General features: G+C 41.5%; 1 protein-coding gene across 4 annotated transcripts in view; it reads right to left on the bottom strand.

Moving 5' to 3' along the window:
- The window catches only part of LOC127571627 (deoxyribonuclease gamma-like), a 49,383-nt gene extending 29,381 nt beyond the window's left edge, over positions 1–20,002 (bottom strand). Inside the window, exons 1-6 of one of the 4 annotated variants that reach the window (XM_052018182.1) lie at positions 19,958–20,002; positions 15,434–15,593; positions 13,131–13,238; positions 10,399–10,506; positions 4,919–5,007; positions 2,084–2,164 (exon numbers count right to left, since the gene is read on the bottom strand). In XM_052018182.1, coding sequence (XP_051874142.1) covers positions 2,084–2,164; positions 4,919–5,007; positions 10,399–10,479 — 251 coding nt within the window. In that variant the 5' untranslated portion in view covers positions 10,480–10,506; positions 13,131–13,238; positions 15,434–15,593; positions 19,958–20,002. Of the gene's footprint in view, positions 1–2,083; positions 2,165–4,918; positions 5,008–10,398; positions 10,507–13,130; positions 13,239–13,341; positions 13,413–15,433; positions 15,594–15,857; positions 15,997–19,957 lie in introns of those variants that run through there. The other 3 variants (XM_052018183.1, XM_052018185.1, XM_052018184.1) reach the window with 3 other exon arrangements.
- Between the last annotated feature and the right edge of the window lie 1,356 nt (positions 20,003–21,358).

Genomic DNA, 21,358 nt, shown 5'->3' with positions numbered 1-21,358 from the left:
TGCAATATTGTGTTAAATCTTTAATCAATGCAGGGAACAATTAAATAGCTGGTTTAAAAGCAGAGCCTTTCTGAATGTGACCTGATCTAAGCGAGGCCTCACATATCTGTACCCATATTATTTCAGACCAGTGGGAGGATAGTTTTCTGACCAGCATTCCTCCCTCAACTAGCACAAAGCAAAATGAAGATTATCTGGTTATTTATCCCATTATTGTTCACATGATCTTGTTATGAACAAAACTTGAAGCTTTGTTTGCCTACAATTGGGATAGAATTTCATCTGTACCACAGGGGTGTCAATTATTGCCTGGATAAAGCACAGAGAGGAAAATTCACGGCTGTGACAGACCTCACTGGACTTCCTTTCCATCGATATTAGTCCATTGCATTTGAAAGTAAATTTGAAAGGAACGTAAGAAGCTGCAGAGAGTAGTGGACTCAGCTCAATACATCATGGGCACATCCCTCCCCACCATCGGTAATATCTACATGAGACACTGTCTCAAGAAGGCGACATCTGTCATCAAAGATCCCTACCATCCGGGCCATGCCATCTTCTCACAGCTACCATTGGGCAGGAAGTATAGAAACCTGAAGTCCCACATCACCAGGTTCAAGAGCAGCTACTTCCCTTCAACCATTTGGTTCTTGAAACCAACCTGCACAGCACTAATCACCACAGTATAGCAACACCATGATCACTTTGCAATAAAATTGACTTTCTTGTAAAAATTGTGTATAATTTGTTTTTCGTGTGAATGCTGCTTATAGATAAGATTTCTTTATTAGTCACATGTACATCAAAACACACAGTGAAATGCAATGTGTGCCTGTGATGCTGCTGCAAGTAAGTTTTTCATTGCACTTGTGCATACATGTACTTGTACATATGACAATAACCTCTGGCTTGAAAATGCTTTTTGCTTAACACTTTAAAAGTTTTTGAGAGATCTTCTATAAGCTGAAAATGGGGTGGAGCCGTTGACAGCTTCATAATATTTGAATAAGATTGACACAATCTTTGTGCAGAATCCTCCACATCATTATGGCTAAGCTGGGGTGATTGAGCCACAGACTAGCCAAGGAACAGCCTGATTTATTTATCTAAATTACACTGCATTGCATGGACTATAACAATCCTAGGGTTCATCCTGACCCATTGTCAGGAGGGACCTACCATAGGTGGGAGCACTGTAGAAATGGTTCTAATTGGTTCAGGAGCCAAAGTAAAAGAGGAATGATTTTTCTCTGTCCTTTCCTGTCCACTTTTCCCTGGTTTGTCCAGTGTAGCATTGTTAGAAGTCACCGTCTTAGCACTTGCAGATAAAACCAGGATAAATTACCAGTCTCCAGGCTCCACCTACCTCTGTAGAGATCAATGGAATCTTCAGTAATGTAATCGAGTGACTCCCACTCCAATAGGTACATAAATACAATATGTCTTTCTAACTGTCCTCAACACAAATAACTTGGTTGAAGCTGCCAATGGTACAATTCATTCCCTTGTATGCAAATATGGATCTTAAAAATATGGAAAAATAAATGTGCTAGAAACATGAGAACTATAAAAGTAAATGCTTAGACAAGCGTACTTTCCCAACCTTGTGAAATAAACCAAAGTCAGTAGAAAGAGGAGTTGTTAGTGTTTCTGACCTACAACTCTTCATCAGTGCTTTCTGTTTTTGTTTCAGACTTTCGGCATCTGCAGTTTCTTTTATTAATGTTCATATTTCTTTGTTTAATCTATTTGAATATTTATAGTGATCATTCAGTTTTGGAATGTTTGATCCAGTAAAGCAAACTAAGACAGTGCTCAGCAGATATTATAGGATTGTAGTTTAATTTGATTCCTTCGATTGGAAAGCCACTGGACTGGTTGCAAAACTGATTCTAAACGCTACACTAGATTTAGTCTCCATTGTCTCTGCTGATCCTCTGGGTTTCCTCCTGCTCCGTGACCACATTAAAACCGTCACCCTATTTAAATCAGTACTGATAAAAAATTTAAACAAATTTTAATTGCATCGGGAATTTGGATGCATCTTTGAGTTTGAAATGTTTTCCACTGTTGTTTCACTCACCGATAAATGAAGAGATACCGCTCCTTGTATGTTCCTCGCCCTAGGGGTTTGCTTTGTCTGAAAGAGTAATTTGCAGCCTGTCTGCAAATGAGAACGAATAGAAAATTAAACACAAAGGGTAGCAAATAACAGAAAGGCCGCAAACCTATTCATTAAATTCCTTGAGTTGGTAACACTGTTATACCCTTGGTGTATGCTAATAAATGAATAATGCTTATAATGATAAGACTAATTATTCCTACATACTCCATAATACTTTCCTTCATCTTAACAATGACTACAAACACAAAGGTCTCTCAATGGTTTTAAGTAACATTTTATATGTTATCTTTACCAACTATAAGTAGGCCAAAGAGTTTTATAGCTAATGAAGTTCTATGGGAAAGTAGGAAATGCAGCCAATTCGCAGGCAGCAAGCTCTGACCAACAATAAAGTGATAATGAGGAGATAACCTGTTTTGGCGTTGTTGCTTGAGGGCCAAGATATTGGGGATGGCACCCCCACTCTTCTTCAAAATTGGGCTACTGAGTCATATAAATATCTACTTCCAGAGCTTCAGTTTAATATCTCAACCAACACACGGCAAGTCCGACAGTGCAGCACTCACCCCTGGCTGCTCTGGAATATTTGCTTCGATTTTTAAACATCTGGAATGGCAGATGAACCCACGACCTTTAGCCTCGAGGTAAAAGTGCTACCCACTATGCCATCCTTAACACTAAAGCATTTTAAGGCTCCTTTGTCTTCCCTTATTCCTGTGGCTCCCTTCCCCTGCCTTGATGACCTGCCCATCTCCTCCATCCTTTATTCCATGGTCCACTGCCCTCCTACCGGATTCCTTCTTCTTCAGCCCTTTGCCTCTTCTACCCATCACCTCTCAGCTTATTACATCTTTCCCCCCCTCCACCCACCTACCTTCCCCCTCTCACCTGGACTCGCCTATCACCTGAACTCACTTATCACCTGCCTGTGTGTGCTCCTCTCCCTCCCCCCACCTTCTGCCCTCTTCATTTCCAGTCCTGATGAAGGGTCTCTGCCCAAAATGTCGACTGTTTATTTCCCTCCATGGATGCTGCCTGACCTGCTGAGTTCCTCCAGCACTTTTTGTGTATTGCTCCAGATTCCAGCATCTGCAGAATCCATTAAGGCAGCTAATGCTGTATAAAACCTTGGTTCGGCTGCACTTGGAGTATTGTGTGCAATTCTGGTTGCCATATTACAGGAAGGATCTGGAGGCTTTAGAAAGGGTGCAGAAGAGTTTTACCAGGATGCTGCCTGGATTAGAGAGTATGAGCTATAAGGAGAGGTTGGACAAACTTGGAGCGTTGGAGATTGAGAGGAGACCTGATAGAAGTTTATAAAATTATGAGAAGCATAGATAGGGTAGACAGTCAGAATCTTTTTCTAGGATAGAAATGTCAAGTACTAGAGGATGTGCATTTCAGATGAGAGGGGGAAGGTTTAAAGGAGATGTAGGGGCCAAGTTTTTTTTTACACAGAGAGTGGGAGGTGCTTAGAATAGGCTGCCAGGGGTAGTGGTGAAAGCAGATACAATAGTGATGTTTAAAAGGCTGTTAGACACATGAATATGCAGAGACTGGAGGAGTGTGGATCATGTGCAGGCAGAAGAGATATAGTTTAAATTGGCATTGTGTTTGGTGCAGACATCACGTGCTGAAGGGGCTGTTCCTGTGCTGTACTGTTCCATGTTATGAAATCAATATATCTAGGTCTATTTTGTAGGAAGATTGTAACCTCTATTAGCCTGTGGCAACGGAATGGAGGGCAGGCATGGTAGTGTAGCGGTTAGCGTGATGCTATTACAGTGCCAGTGACCTGGGTTCAATCCCAGCCACTGTCTGTAAGGAGTTTGTACGTTCTCCCCGTGTCTGCTTGGGTTTCCTCCAGGTGCTCCGGTTTCATCCCACATTCCAAAGATGTACGGGTTAGGAAGTTGTGGGCATGCTATGTTGGTGCCGGAAGCGTGGCGACACTTGCGGGCTGCCCCCAAAACACTCGACATAAAAAATGCATTTCACTGTGTGTTTTGATGTACATGTGACTAATAAAGATATCTAATCTAACCTCCACAATCCTGCTGAGGGTTAGACAATATCACATGGGAGAATGTTGGGAAGTTCCCCCAGTGAGTCGCCTCTTGCCTTACTGCCCAAACAAGAATTTTTATCCCACATGTCACAGGACTGTCATTGGTCATCTCTTACCTGTCCACTGTGTACAAATGTTTGCAGAGGGTGGGGCACGTTCTATGTTACCGGAAATCCTTGGGAGAAATGCAGTGAGACCAAAGAAAGAGGAAGAGACCTTACAGATGTCTCATGGCAATGCGTGAAGAGAAGCACAGAACCTTGCTGTTGTCCAGTACTCTAAATGTGAATTTACATGATTGATCTCATGGCTTGTGGGATTTAATTAGCTGGAAAATTTTCCTCCATCAAAACAATTGCAATATTTTTAAGTAATGTGTCCATGTGAACTGCTTTAAGGTACCTCTGAGACATGGTGAGGTACCCTATTACTGCTTAAGCCAGAGAGGTGAATGATACTGGGAAGGCTGCAATGATTTTTCGTCATTTGTTGGGGTGTAATGGTTTGGATTACAGTCCCATTTAGGCCAGACTTGAAATGGCAGGCACTCTTCCCTGACGAACAACTGAAACAATTAGGTTTTTGTGATATTTGCCACAAATATTATTTCCCCACTTGCTATTTGAGCATCGAACTCATGACTTTCAGCCATGCAGGAAAGTACCATCCCTCTCCTTCTCACCCATGATCAAATCTAAATAGTTTTGGTGAGTGACAAGACTTACTTATTGAGCTCCTCCAGCAGCTTAATGGAGACTTCCCCAGACTTGTCAATGACTTCCATTATTAAAATAATGTCATAACGTAACAGAATCTATTGAAATATAACATTGCATGATGTTAGTATGTAACCTGGTCTGACAGTTTGACACAACCCTATGGTTCTTAAAGAGTCGTTTGGTCAATAGGAACAGCCCAAAATCCAGCATACTAAATGTATTAGTGGCTTTGAAATAAATTCCAAATCTAATACTTCCTTTTGTTCCCCACCAACTTTATATCAAGAAGGAGCAACACACAAGATGTATACAAGACCCCTCGAATAGGGAAGGTTTGGAGCAGTTTCAACCACTGCGTGAAGAAAGGAATCAAAGCCATGAACGCAGAGACCACCACTCACTCTGGAGTCAAACAAAGAAGAGAAGGTCATCTGACTACCATCTCCAGACCGACTGTACCAACTGGAAGACCAACGGACAAGCTGATATTAAAAGCAACACACAAAATGCTGGAGGAACTCAGCGGGTCAGGTAGCCTCCATGGAGAGAAATGTACAGTCAATGTTTTGGGTTGAGACCCTTCATGTGGACTCAATCTAGATACCTCAGTATGGTGCAGTGCCAACAATGATCATGTCCAATTAGCATCTAACACTAGCCCTGGATATTCAATGGCATTACCATTGTTGAAACTACCCCAGTTGGGGGTCAAAACATCCTGTGCACCCCAAGGACCAGAAACATAACTGGACACACTACTTAAGTCCTGCATCAAATGAAGAACTGTAAAACAAAAGCATTATTTGACAATTAAACAAAGCTCGTACTTCATCAATACTTGCTTATAGAAGCAGAAAATGCAAAATAATGCAAATATATAAAAAAATTCTAGAAAACTAAATCAGTGATTGTTCAATATAATAATTATTTGTGCATTGGCCCAGACTGTGCACATCACAAACTGACACTTCCAGAGAGAATCAGCAGCCAACATGAGTCAACATGTTCCTGACTTCTGCTTTTATACATTGTAATACTCAAGTAAAGAACAAGCTGGAGGTTGGATGTTGGACCTTCTGACAGTGGATTCACACAGTCCAGTGGAGAGCTTGGTTGTGCTAAGCTGAAGGCGAGATACACTGAAAATGCATCCAAATGTTTTTTTTATTCCTTCATTTTACCCAATGTTAATATTTTAATTAAATTATTTCAATTAAATGTTTTAAGTAAATGTATTTTTAAACATAATTTTTATTTAAATATATTTTAATTGTTCTTAAGTGTCTCTGACTACCTAAGACATTTAGAAATAGTTTATAAGATATCTTTATTAGTCACACGTACATCGAAACACACAGTGAAATGCACCTTTTGCGTAGAGTGTTCTGGGGGCAGCCCGCAAGTGTCGCCACTTTGAAGTCCTTTGCTATCATGAGCACTCAAAAGGCCCTCAGGGTGGACGGCGCTACCTTGCAATTCAGCCTCCAGCAAGGCCTGGAGGTTGATTTGTGCTATCGGGCTGCAAAAGATTACTGCTGTCACAGGGAGAGTGTGTGGGTGAATGCAAAGCACAGGCCAGATTGAGCACAGTTCAGCCCACCAGTTAGTTATTGTAGGAGGGTAGGTGAAGGTGGGTATTCTGTGGTGGGTGACACTAGATTCTCACTAACCTAGATGAGTGGACTCCAACAGTCAAGAAGCTCAACACCATCCATTGCAGCAGCCTAATTAATCAGCACCTCATCCACCACTGACACAATGGAGCCATGTTATCTCCAAGATGACCCGACTGAAAACGGAAGTAAGAAAAAAAAACTCTGACAGGTTAATGTAATCCAAATCTGATCTCTGCAGGTCAACCATTCTCCAGAGCATTGATGAACCAATGGGCCCGAAAGGATAAACACTACTGGGATTGGGTTTCTTCCCTCTCCACTCCAGGCAACCACCCCCCACCCCCCACCCCCCCCCCCCCCCCCCCCCCCCCCCCCCCCCCCCCCCCCCCCCCGCTATAGAAAGCATTTTCAAACTGGTTTATCAAGTAGCAGGAGACTTTCTGGTGGTCTTAAGAATAGAAGAAATAGAAACAGAACGTGACAATGGTCCCTCAAGCCTATTCTGCTGTTCTATGAGATCAGAGTTGATCCTGTACCACGAATCCTCTTTCTCACCTAATCCCATTACCATCCAAATATCTATCAATCTCAACTTTAATTAAACTCAAAGAGATGAGTAAAGAAACTCCTCCACATCTCAGTGCTAAGTAACCAACTGGAAGTGAGTTTGGACACAATTTCTCTCTCTCTCCTCCATGCAGACTCATAAACCACCAAAATTGTCTCCAATCTCTTCCGTCTTTTCTGCCAAACTCCCCCCATCAACAATTCCTAATCCTGTAAGTTTCATGTTCTTCCAAGGCTTGACGTCTCTGCCTTTGTTAGACAGATAGATTTCTTTATTAGTCATGTGTGCATCAAAACACACAGTGAAATGCATCTTTTGCGTAAAGTGTTCTTTTTAACATTTAAAACCTTTCATATTCCCTGAAGAGGTTACAAAATAAAACACTTTTGAATGGTTGTGGGAGAGAGTCAGAAGCTGGGTTCTCCCCTTTCCAATCAATAATCTATTAATTAAGCTGACTGATTACTAAAACCAGTCTCTTGGAAATGGAATCTGAATTATCTCACAACACATACTATAGGACTCTGGGCACAAAACTTTGAAGCTAATGAAAGCCTCTAAAATGAGCTAATCCCATTTGGACTGAGTTACACTAATACTGCAGTGTTACACAATGGCCAACTGTCTGCTGAATACCTGATAAGAGGGTACCATGCTGAGATGTATACTACTTAGCTCTGCCAAATATGTGTCAACCTCTGAGTCCTTCTCCCTAGTTCTGCAGGAATTAGTTACAGGATCAATTAAGTTGGACTGTCTTCAGACATTGTATGCAAAGACATAGACAACTTGAAACCAGGACTGTGAGTGTGGGCGGCATACAATGAATGTATATTGCAGGACCCCTTGAATATGCAACATCTGGAGCAGTTTCAACCACTGTGTGAAGAAAGGAATCACAACCATGAATGCAGAGACCACCACTCACTCTGGAGTCAAACAAAGAGAATGCCATCTCCAGACCTACTGTACTAACAGGAAGATCGGCAGATGAACTGATATTAAAAGCAACACACAAACCACTGGAGGAACTCAGCAGATCAGGCAGCATCTATGGAGGGAAATCGACGTTTTGGGTTGAGATCCTTCGTCTGTATGTCCAGATGTTCAATCCAGATGAAGGGTCTTGACCCAAAATGTCGACTGTCCATTTCGCTCCATAGATGCTGCCTGACCACTGAATTCCTCCAGCATTTTGCTCCAGATTCCAGCATCTGCAGTCTCTAGTGTCTCCATGATATTAAAAGCAGCAGAGTAGCATTGCACCATGTATCCCCACTTACTCCTGGCCCACGTACTCTCAAAGTGGAGAAGGAGCATTCAGGATCATACTGAGAACTTTGAGGCCATGCATTGAAAGCATGCAAAAGCTCTGTGCAAGTGGAGGAAGGAACACACCACATCACAAACTACCCATCTTCCCACCCCCGTCAGGTAACTCCTGCCCCACCTGTGGAAGAATCTGCATTTCCAATATTGGCCTCATCAGTCACCTCGGAACCCACAAAATCGGAGTGGAAGCAAGTCATCCTCAAGTCTGAGGGGCTGCCTAAGAAGGAGAAGTTTGTATGTTGCAGTATGAAATAAAAGGTTAAAATGTAATCTGTTCTATCCAGGCCTTATAATTCTAGTGTCACTTATAATTCTAGTGTCACAAACATAAAGTAATGGACAAAAACGGAAATTTTATGAAGATGACAAAAATGAAAATGTTTGCATGTTTGGCTGTTGATGCATTTACACTAATGTATGTAGACACCCGTGGATACCAATATGAGAGAGATCACAGTAGACCAGCATTGGTTTGGTGACAGAGAAATGGGCACAGGTTTAGAGACACTGGTAAGTGTGAGCATAGACCATGCCTACAGCATCCTATGTGGACAGAGAGGCAATGCATAGATATAGGCATTCAGATAAACACAGACATTCAAAGGGAGAACAATGAGAAGAAAATATCTAATAAGGTGCAAATACACAGATGTATAAACAACAGTGAAGGTAAAATGAGAGAGCAGGAGATGCTGGCTGAATTCCAAAAGAGGACTAGATAACATAAGAGATCAACTGCTGGTACTACCCTAACTGATAAAAATCTCTCATTCCAACGTATTTAGTTACTTTATACAATTAATGTCACCAAGATTGTGCTTTCCAAAGGGCCAACTGACTACAGTTACGGATCTTTCCATACATTTGGGGAGTATGTTGGATGCTGAATCTGAAAGTATTATAGCCAAACAATAAACGTAAAACAAAATATTGCAGATGCTGTAAATCTGAAATAAAAACAGAAAATGATGTCAATACTCAACAGGTCAGGCAGCATCTCCAGAGAGAGAAACAGTTTCAATTCAGTGATCTTTCATCAGTTATGATATAGTCTTTTGTCTGCTCTGACAAAGGATCATTGACTTGAAGCTTTGTTTCTCTCCACAGCTGCTGCCTGCTCTGCTGAGTATTTTCAACAATTCTGTTTTTATTTCAGCAATAGTTATATTTATTCTGTTGCTAAAGATTTAATGATTTTTGAGTTCTAGTTTTTTAAAGAATGGTCTATTGGGAATTCTGGGTATCCTATCTGGAAAGAGTATTGGTATTGGATTATTATTGTCACTTGTACCGAGGTACAGTGAAAAGCTTGTCTTACAAACCAATTGTACAGGTCAATTCATTACACAGTGCAGTTACATTGAGTTAGTACAGAGTGCATTGAGGTAGTACAGGTAAAAACAATAACTGTACAGAGTAAAGTGTCACAGCTACAGAGAAAGTGCAGTGCAATAAGGTGCAAGGTCACAATAAGGTAGATCATGAGGTCAGAGTCCATCTCATTGTATAAGGGAGCTGTTCAATAGTCTTATCACAGTGGGGTAGAAACTGTCCTTAAGTCTGGTGGTACATGCCTTCAGGCTCCTGTATTTTCTACCCGATGGAAGAGGAGAGAAGAGAGAATGTCCCAGGTGGGTGGGGTCTTTGATTATGCTGGCTGCTTCACCAAGACAGCGAGAGGTAAAGACAGAGTCCAAGGAGGGGAGGCTGGTGTCCGTGATGCGCTGGGCTGTGTCCACAACTCTCTGCAGTTTCTTGCAGTCCTGGGCAGAGCAGTTGCCTTACCAAGCTGTGATACATCCAGATAGGATGCTTTCTACGGTGCATCCGTAAAAGTTGGTGAGAGTCAAAGGGGACAAACCAAATTTCTTTAGCCTCCTGAGGAAGGTTTATGTTGAGTGGTGGCCTTGAATCACATAGAATGGAGACTTAATCCACAATTTACAACATCAAAATTCAGGAACACTCACCTTGACAATTGCGCGGACTATTTCAGGGTTGGAGATTTTTTTTGTCCCCAGTTGCTTGATATTAAATGCAGCAATCTTCATTTTCGTTCAAAAGTTTGATTCAGGATTCTAATGCAAAAAAACAAGCCAGTTCTTCACAGTGATGGTTACAAGGATAATGGAAGCAGCAATAGACAGCAGCCTTAAATAAACAAAACCAAGCCCATTATTCTCAGTTTTCATTGCTTATGAGACACCACAGATATATCCTCAGCAACAGATAGAGATGCGCCTAATTCAGGTACAAGGGTGAGAATATGCACTAAAGTTCCCTGATACTGGTTAGTAAAGAATAGTCCTGGTGGGTCTTAGATTCAAAATGTTATCTGTGCAGGATTAGTTGGTCTTGGCGAGTATATCGGGCTCTGTTCTATAATTGTTCTAAAATTTGGCCAAGTTTCTTGCTTCTAATCATTATCTCTGTGAAATATACAATTTGAACTCCCATAATGGAATAGTATATCGGTACACACCGGCTAGCTCACAAATAATACTCATTCAGGTAACATAAATAATGGGCTCTCTGAATAAGTCGATGGCTTTGGAAGGTAAATCTAACTCCTCCTCCTGACAACTGGGTAAGAAATCAGACAACTGAAGATTAAATATTTCATGGAATGAATGACTATATGATTTTATAAAGCAAAGGGCGAACTTCTGCAGGTGCCAAAAATCTGAAATAAAAACCCTCTCTGCAACACATCTGCGCTCCCCCTGGACGCAGTGGTGAATCCAGCAATTGACAGGAGGTCCGGTGTACTGGCATCTGACCAGGTCATTTCAGGCTTGCATGTCTGCCCAAGCATCCATGGCAGTCTAAAAGGAGGTGAGCCACAAATGGCAGAAAGCAGCCAGTTCCTCTCAGAACTGTTGGCTCGATTCAGCTCAACATTTATCCCAGAATGAACTACCATTTATGTCATATCAGGTTCTCTCCTGTGGGGCAGCAGGGAAGGTGGAACATTATAATGACCCAGGTGGGTGAAGTCTTTGATTATTGTGGCTGCTTCCACCAAGGCAGCGAGAGGTATAGACAGAGTCCATGGAGGGGAGGCTGGTTTCCGTGATGTGCCGCGCTGTGTCCACAACTCTCTGCAGTTTCTTGCAGTCCCGGGCAGGGCAGTTGCCCGACCAAGCTGTGATGCATCCAGATAGGATGCTTTCTAGGATGCATTGATAAAAGTTGGTGAGTGTCAAAGGGAGCATGCCAAATTTCTTTAGCCTCCTGAGGAAATAGAGGCGCTGGTGAGCTTTCTCGGCCGTGGCATCTATGTGGTTGGACCAGGACAGGCCATTGATGATGCTCACTCCAAGGAATTTGAAGCTCTCAACCTTCTCGACCTCAGCACCATTGATATAGACAGGTGCATGTACACCACCCCCTTTCCTGAAGTCAATGACCAGCTCTTTTGTTTTGTTGACATTGAGGGAAAGGTTGTTGTCATGACACCATGTCAGTAAGCTCTCTATCTCCTTCCTGTACTCCAACTCATCGTTATTTGAGATACGACCCACTATGGCGGTATCATCTGCAAACTTGTAGATGGAGTTAGAGCAGAATCTGTCCACACAGTCATGAGTATATAGGGAGTAGAGTAGAGGGCTGAGGACACAGCCTTGTGGGGCACCAGTGTTGAGAATAATTGTGCTGGAGGTATTGCTGCCTATCCTCACTGATTGTGGTCTGTTGGTCAGAAAGTCAAGGATCCAGTTGCAGATGGAAGTGTTGAGTCCCAGGTCTTGGATTTTGGTGATGAGTTTGCTTCCCTTTGTTTGCTGATTTCTCAACAAGAAGAAAACAAAATTGTTGCTGCCTTGTTGAGCACAAACTGGATTTATTGTTAAATGTTTCTCTGGCTGTTTCTGTATCATATAAATTAGTCCCAGAACAAATTAAAGTTTTCTGCCAGCACAAATATGAGGGATCAGTTATACAATGATGTGAGTTTCTTCAGTGGTTTGAATAAAAGTCCTCAAAGTCTGATGACCATCAGCAAAAAGGAGTGGTTTCAAACTGAACTCAGTTTTGTGATTTTGCATTGTGTTAGATTTCTCTGTTTTGCTACCAGCTCTACAAACTAGCTATGTTTGACTTACAGAAGGCACCAATTCCTCCCTTGTAATAATAGCAGAGATAAAGCTTGGAGATTATTAACAGTGTCTCAGAAAGTTCAAAGTCAAATTTGAGTTCATTGTCATATTCACAAGTACACAAGGTGCAATGAAAAAAACTTCCAGCAGCATCACAGGCACATAGCATCAGATAAGCAGCATTCACAAGAAAAACATAAATTAATCATAAAATGTACACAATTTTTTACAAGAAATCAATGACAATTAGAACAAAAAAAAGTTGATTTTAATGCAAAGTGAATAGAGCAGTCATAGAGTTGCTAAACTGTAATGGTGATTAGGGTTTTGCCAGTTGGTTCAAGAACCGAATAGTTGAACTGAATGTTCTTGAACCTAGTGGTGTGGGACTTCAGGCTTCTGTACCACCTGCCCAATGGTAGTTGCAAAAGGATAGCATGGCCTGTACACAGTCTCAGGTATTGGTCTTTTCTAATTCACGTTCCTGAAAGCAATTAACCGTGGAGTGAAATATGTGGCTCTCCTGATTTTTATTAAAATTCACTTTTAACTCCACTACCAGTACTAATTAATTAAGCAAGTGAAATGAAATAGTTATTTACCTGTCACCTGCTGAATCTGCTCCGTGCTTCTTTGGGTGAGTAAGTTAAGCTTGCACTGGATTTGACCAGAAGTTGAAAGTGATTGAAATTGATGAATGAGTCCTGTAGCTGGAATGAGGAAATAACAGCAAATGGACAGGTTCTTTTGTCTTGATGCTAAAAGAAACGTGGGCAATGTCTGAAGAATTTCTGTGCTGTATTAATGTTTTACCTGCAACAACACATTCAATAGCTCTGGGACTTCAAATCCAGTCATACAGGGTGCAAAGAATCTCATGCATGTCTGTAATGAAGGCAAAAAAATCTTTCACGTTCACACATATCCACTCCCTCACATTTGCTCTCTCTCTCTCTCTCTCTCTCTCTCTCTCTTTCTCACACACACACACACACACACACACTCCCACACACACACACACACACACACACACACGCACACATATGATACGCATACACAGACATACACAAAAACACACACAATTCCTAAGGTCAATAAACATTCTGGAATTAAGTAAATCTCTCAGCAGCAATGTGATAAATTCAGTGATACAGTGTGCCAAGAATCTCATGTATGTCTGTAATGAAGGCAAAAAATATTTCACACTCACATATGATCAGGCTGTCTCGCTTTCACTCTCTCTTGCTCTCTCTCTCTCTCTCATTCTCTTACTCTTTACCCACACCACCATCCTCACACACACACACACACACACACACACACACACACACACACACACACACACACACACACACACACACACACACACACACACACACAAAAAGTTCCTTAGGTCAATAAAACATTCTAGAATTAAGTAAATCACCCAGCAACAATGTGATAGTTTAAATGTTCAACCATTAGAACTCTACATATTTCCATTCTTTGAGAATTTGAGAATTTGACACTTGTTTCTGGACATACTGTGTGTAAGTTCTGAGTTCTGGGACTTCAGATACACAAAATTGCTTAAATCCATTAAAGAAAGTTGCCACTCGTTCTTTAATGGATTAGGGACAAGGTGAGTTTTTGAAAATCTCAAGAATCCAAATTCAGAGCAATCCCAGTATAACTAAGTTCCAATTATGGACAATCTTCCCAAGACCCTCCAGTAACATAATACCTTAGGCATGGGGTAACGGTTACAGGAGCAGGCCTTTTAACCCTTTGCTTGTGAATCACCATTTAATATCAGTTCCATGTACTGACCTTTATCTCAAATTTAGCAAAAAATTATCAGTGGATCTAATGTCATTATGGAAGAGATTCCAAACCTGCCATCTCTCTGCTTGACAAATAGAAGGGATATCATAGTTGTATGTTTAATTTTCTGACCTTAACTAAAACAAATTTTATATTGACATAAACCTTAATGTTGCAAACCCAAGTTTAATATCATCAGTGTGTTCCTTAGTTGACACTAGAGACAATAGAATTAGATAAGGGACAAGGGGAGCACTTAAGAGAAATAGAATTGGAATAGTTGGCTCTGTATAGTGAGACAAGAACTGACAACTAGTTGGCTAATGCCTGTGTTGAAACTTCTATGATTTTACAGTCCCATAACTAAAGAAGCATAGTTTGCAAGAATTTCTTTTTATCCTTACAAGCTATTCCAACTCATTGATCAAATGATTAACCTGGAGGACATGTTCCCTGAATGTATGATAAGTTTGTACCTAGCATTACTTTAGTATGTAAAGTTAAAGAGCTTTTACAAAAATTAAGTGAAATTCCAAATAAAAACTGCTGTTGTTGGAAACCTAAAAGAAAAACAAAATGTTGCAGGTACTCAACAGGTCAGGCAGCATCTGTGGGCAGGCATGGTAGTGTAGCGGTTAGCGTAACACTTTACAGCATCAGTGACCGGGTTCAATTCCAGCCGCTATCTGTAAGGAGTTTGTACGTTCTCCCCGTGTCTGCTTGGGTTTCCTTGGGTGCTCCGGTTTCCTCCCACATTCCAAAAGATGTACGGGTTAGGAAGTTGTGGGCATGCTATGTTGGCGCCGGAAGTGTGGCGACACTTGCAGGCTGCCCCCAGAACACTCTACGCAAAAGGGGCATTTCACTGTGTGTTTCAAAATGCATGTGACTAATAAAGCTATCTTATCTTATCTTATTTAGTGAGAAACAGAGTCAACGTTTCAGGTCAGAGATGAAGTTCTGACGAAGGGTCTCTGATTGGAATCATTGATTCTGATTCTCTTCTCACAGATGCAGCCTGACCTGCTGAGTATTTCCAGCAGTTTCTATTTTTGTTTTACAGAAATTAAATTTTACCTGCATAAAATATATAGGCTGATACCTTTATTGTCATAGGCTTTACAAAATTAACCTTTATACTCCTTCTTTCCATGGTGAAGTCCCATCAATTACTTATCATGGCTTCACTCCAAATGGCTGGTGTTGACAGGAATTAGAAATGCCTCAATTTGTGCCCATTGTCAGCAGAACAATGAGCTGCCCTGAAATCAACAAAAGATTCCCAACATATAAATGTTCATGTTAATCTGTGATTCAAGAGTATGAGAAGTATCCAAACATTATTTATGCTTTATGGTAACATTCAGATACCAGTTGCAAGCTGTTAATGATCATTTATATTCAAAAGGGCTGAAAATCTTTATAAAAGATGCAATTTTAAAAGAAATTTTATTTACAGTATGGTAACAGGCCCTTCCGGCCCAACGAGTCCGCACCGCCCATTTTTTAAACCCAAATTAACCTACCCGTACGTCTTTGGAATGTGGGAGGAAACCGGAGCACCCGGAGAAACCCACGCAGACACGGGAAGAACGTACAAACTCCTTACAGACAGCGACGGGAATCGAACCCCGATCGCTGGCGCTGTAATAGCGTCACGCTAACCGCTACGCTACCGTGCCACCCCTAGAATGAAATGAATCTGAACTGAGTTCCAACTGAGTTTAATAGTTTGATGGTCATTCTGGTTTAACTAATTTCCCTTTAAAATGCTTCAAGATTCCTTCATATTAATTTAGCTCAATGCAGGAGACATGCAGCTTAAAACCTGGGAATGCTTAAACATATGTTTGAGGAGTAGAAAGTAATATTCAAGAAACTGTGTAGGAATTCGGAGAAATGCTGATTGAGATCCTTACCGTTTCTAATTTACATCAGTGACCTGGATTCAAAAAATTAATGCAAATTTACACGTAGTTCCGAGAAGATGCTTCTTCTAATGAACCAAAGTGGAACAAGTACTGAAGCCAGCAGGTAGATAAGTGGTACATAAAATCAAATGTGGAAGAGCATAAATACTGCATGTGAGATATGCCATGGTACTAAGACTGGAAAAGGCATGGGAGATTAGAATATTTAATGTACCTGTACAATACAAATAGAGCTGCCAATCAAACATATTCAAAAATAATCCTTAAAACACTTGGTTCAGGAATTCTTTACCCCTAAGAGCAATGGAGGCTGAATCGTTGACTATGTTGAAGGCTCAGATGGACTGCGGAGGACATCAAGGGTTTGGGAAGCCCTACCACAATATATTGCCTCTACCGCTGTGGGACAGATTGCTCAACCTGTTCCCATTTCCAGAGTCTCCTGTCTTATCCTAGCCACTCAAGAGATTCTGCAGATGCTGGAATCTGGAGCAACACACACAAAATGCTGGAGGAACTCAGCGGGTCAGGCAGCATCTGTGGAGGGAAATAAACAGTCGACGTTCCGGGTCGGGACCCTTCATCAGGACTGGAAAGAAATCTGCTCTCTTCCTGTTCAGTTCTGATAAAGGGTCTCAACCCGAAGCCTCAACTGTTTATTTCCCTCCACAGATCATGTCTGACCCGCTGAGTTCCTCCAGCATTTTGTGTGTGTTTATCCTGGCCACTTGCGGGTTTCCTGAATGTCAATTCTGCTGCTTTGGAGGTTTGAACATAGAACGTAGAACAGTACAGCACGGAACAGGCCCTTCGGCCCACAATGTTGTGCCAACATTGTAATCCTTCCTACCTACAAAATGCCTATATCTCTCCATTTTCCTCTCATCCATGTGCCCATCCAAGACCCCCTTAAAAGCCCCCAATGAATTTGCCTCCACCACCCTATCAGGCAACGCATTCCAGGCATCCACCAGTCTCTTGAGTAAAAAACGTACCCCTCACGTCTGTTCTGAACCTACCCCCTCTCACCTTAAATGCATGCCCTCTGGTATTGGATCGCTCAATAATGGGAAAAAGATATTGCTTGACCACCCTATCTATGCCCCTCATAATTTTATACACTTCCAACAGATCACCCCTGGATCTGCTGCTCCAGAGAACCAACCTATTTTATCTCCAGGTTGAAGCAATGAACTGCACCAATGGATGTATTTTGAAAAACTGATGACAATTACTAAAGCACTCCACAAAAACAATTTAAATGTTCAAATAAGCATAAAATGAGTTTATGTAACTTAATCCGCTTTCCCCCCAAAACACATCAGTTTATACTGGCTTCTGCAAGTAATTAAAATAACTATTATTGTTCTGCAATCTTGTTTGCCTCGTGTGCAATTCAGCTGAATTTTTTTTGAAGTTCGTCTGCCAGTTTATATAGGAGCTTAGTAATGGAGAACAGGCAGGAAAGTGGAGCTGAGGTCAAGATCAGGTCAGTCATGATCTTGTTGAACGGTGGAGCAGAGTCAAGGGACAAAGTGGCCAACTCCTGCCCCTATTTCCGATGTTATGTTTTCCTTTAAACTGAATAACTTGCCCCATTCTCAGTTTAGCTCTTCTCAATAACTTCCGTCCTATGTCAGGTGGGGGTCTACCAGTGAGCCTTAAGAGAAGGCCACCATTAAAATCGGCTCTGGATGTGACGGCCTCTAGGTGAGCCACTTTTCTGCCCAGGAGCTAAAACTCTCTCCTGCATATGTGGATAATGTTATCAACGGGCAGCACAAAGATGAAGAGGAGATCAAGGAAAGGGGATGCCACAGATAACCTTGTGGGTTAGTAGTGGTGGGGGGGGGAGGTGGCTGGGGGGGGGGGAAGGCTGTTTGGTTGGGAGTTATTGAAGGAGAAGAGAAGCCATTGCTAGAGTTATTCTGGATACAACTGGGTGGCACAGCTAGTAGACCTATTGCCTCACAGGCCCAGTGACCTGTGTTCAATCCTGACCTCCGGTGCTGTTTGTATGGAGTTTGCACCTTCCCCCTGATGTTCCAGTTCCCTTCCACATGCAAAAGCCATGCAGGTTGCTAGTTAATTAGCCACTGTAAATTCGCCCAAGTGTGCAGGTGAACGTAATGGTACTGATAGAATCTAGGGGGAGTTGATGGGAATGGGGGAGAATACAATAGGGTTTGTGTAAATAGGTGCTTGTTGGTCAGTGCAGATTCAATGGGCTGAAGGGCCTGTCTCTGTGCTATATGATGCCATGACTCCTTGACTGCAGCTGGCTGAAAGCATTCCTCCAGTGCTGGAAGAGGAAAGAAAATTATATGTTCAGTGCTGTGGTAAGATTGTGCAGGAATAACATGAATAGTCAAGGTGGTTATGGCTCATGGTTGCTGCATCATAAGGAGCCTGATTGGTTCCTAGCAGATGGTTATCAGCCCGAGATGTTCTCTCTCCATGCTGAGTATTTCCTGGAATTTCTGTTTTTATCTCAGATTTCCAGCACCCTCAGTATTTAGTCGCAGAAATCCAATTCCTGAGGTTCAAATGGGGAAACGCAGAACAGGAATGTTGTTGGAATGGACAAGTTCGGAGGTCACAAAGACATGGACAGGGGTTTCAGCGGGAAGTGAGCTGAGGGTAGGGGTGGATTTGGGTAACATTACAGAGATGGAAATAAATGGTCATAATGACAAAGCAAAGTGTGACCATACATGCTGAGTTTCTGCTTTTCTGGTGCTTGAAGTAGAGCAGATACTGCTGTAGCAGTATTTATCTCACTAAAAGAGACAAGCACTCTCCTGGTTCCCTAAAACTCCCACAGTGAAAGACAATAAGTTATTATATAGTGGACACATCAGCAGCACTGTAGCCTTACTGTATTTTTACAGAACTTTTAACTCATTGATTCTTTTCATATGTAAAAATAACAAAAGACATCAATTCTTTCTGAAAATCCAACTAAACTGCTTTGAGTGAACTCTCCTCACCCTCTTGACTTACTATGTCCTGAAGCTAACTCAGCAGGTTCACAAGATGTCCTATTACATCTAACACCATGCTGGATGTTCTTCATAATGTCTACGCTCTTTAAATGTTCATTTATTGTACCCTGCAAAATGCCCTGAAGCACTCTTCCCACTGTGGATATTAGACTAACTGATACTAGTTTTTTTTTCCCAGTCTGTCATAACCATGTTTGCAATCCTTCAGTCCTTGGTTAATTCTCTGGTGTTTGTGATGCTCCAAAAAGTACCAATCATCACCAGTTACCTCATTCCATTCCCGAGGAGTTGGCATGCATCCCACTTGTCTTAGCTGGCTTGTAACTTCTTCCCATTGCAGCAAAATAGCCTAGATCTTGGAACAGTAAGGACAACACAGTAAGGGGCGGCACGGTAGCGTAGCGGTTAGCGCAACGCTATTACAGCACCAGCGATCGGGGTTCGATTCCCGTCGCTGTCTGTAAGGAGTTTGTACGTTCTCCCCGTGTCTGCGTGGGTTTCTTCGGGTGCTCCGGGTTCCTCCCACATTCCAAAGACGTATGGGTGGGTTCATTTGGGTTTAAAATGGGCGGCGTGGACTCGTTGGGCCAGAAGGGCCTGTTACCACGCTGTAAATAAAATAAAAATTTTAAAAATAAAATAAATAAAACAGCACCCACCTCCCACCCCACCCCCACCACCACCAACTACCTTCTCGTTATACCGTACAGCTTCAGCACTTTTGTTCGACTGTTTCTCAATGTAGAAATCCTGAAGGTTCTGTCAGTGATCCAACATGCATTTGCTGTCTCTGCTAAGTACTGCCTTCTCCATTCCATTCAAGCTTGAATTGATGTGAAATAAAGCTATTTACCAACTACTCCCACCGCAAAATGCCCAGCAAAGATTACACTTTGTTGTATGAAGTCAGTGTGATTTTTTAATAGTGCATCCAACCACAATTGCTGCTTCACATACAATCTGACCCTAGAAGAACTAATTCGAAGTATGCATATTCTAAGTTGCTTGCATGAATATTTCAAAACATAAAAAAAATTAATAAAATATATTTTTAAAATGATTTACGATAGTTCAGCTTCTAGGTTAATCATATGTGTATGTTCCAATCTTTATCCAAGCACTCTGTTATAAGTTAATTAAAAATTGCTTCCTGATCTTCTGTCTGTGAGATTTCTTCAGCTCAGTAATCACAAAAACTGCTCAGTCATCATGAACTATCATTGTTTTTGGATGACAGCAATCCCCTTGGATGGATTTCTGATAGAGGCAGTGTTGCAAGAAAAGGAATATGCTCACCCCAGAGATCACAGGATCATTGCTCGAAATGGAAGTCAGCAGGGAGTGTCGTCACTATGTGGCTGATAGCAAATTGTAGGCCATTAAAAGGGTGCTTCACCACAGTTCCTTTGGTTGAAATTAGTGTGAGAATTTTTTCATTTTAAAAGCTAATGTGAGGAATCCAATCAGTATATCTGCCTAGTTCTGCTCATCTATAATTGTTTAACCCATTTTGCCCCTTAACAAACACAGTGGTTCATTGACTTTCCTCCTGTTGGGATATTTATTTTGCTACTTTCCTGCAGTTTGATATTTTTCTTTCTAATTCATACTTTCTTATTCCCTTTAATAATCTTTATCTGCCTGTTGTGGGAATCTTGATCTTCTGTCTTTATTTTAATAATTCCAATGAGTAAATGAGTCCATCAACTTATTGCAGCTACAAGACCACCTTCTGCAAATAACCTCACACAGGTTAGATTTAGATCATGTTAAATTGTTATATTAATCTAATGTGGTCAAGCTCTACTTCCTGTTTATACAGATGGAGTGCACATTCTTTCATTGTGCACTGCTAATTGTGCATGGTGCGCTAACTATTTCCCTGTGCAACTTTCAGATAGCTTCTGAGTACCTGTTGATACAAATGTGGCAGTACAGCTTTGACATTAGAACTGAATCTAAAGCCAGCCTGTGAGAGTTTACTTCTGCGAGACGCTCTATTAAGTGTAAAAAGGTGAAGTGTGATTGAACTCCAGTGACTTGTTTAGTTTGCTTTGAAGAATTATTGTCTGTTCAGCCTCAGTCCAGAGA

This window comes from Pristis pectinata, chromosome 6 (genome assembly GCF_009764475.1).
Source record: "Pristis pectinata isolate sPriPec2 chromosome 6, sPriPec2.1.pri, whole genome shotgun sequence".
NCBI classification, from domain to species: Eukaryota; Metazoa; Chordata; class Chondrichthyes; order Rhinopristiformes; family Pristidae; genus Pristis; species Pristis pectinata.
This window is presented reverse-complemented; position numbering and strand designations above follow the sequence as displayed.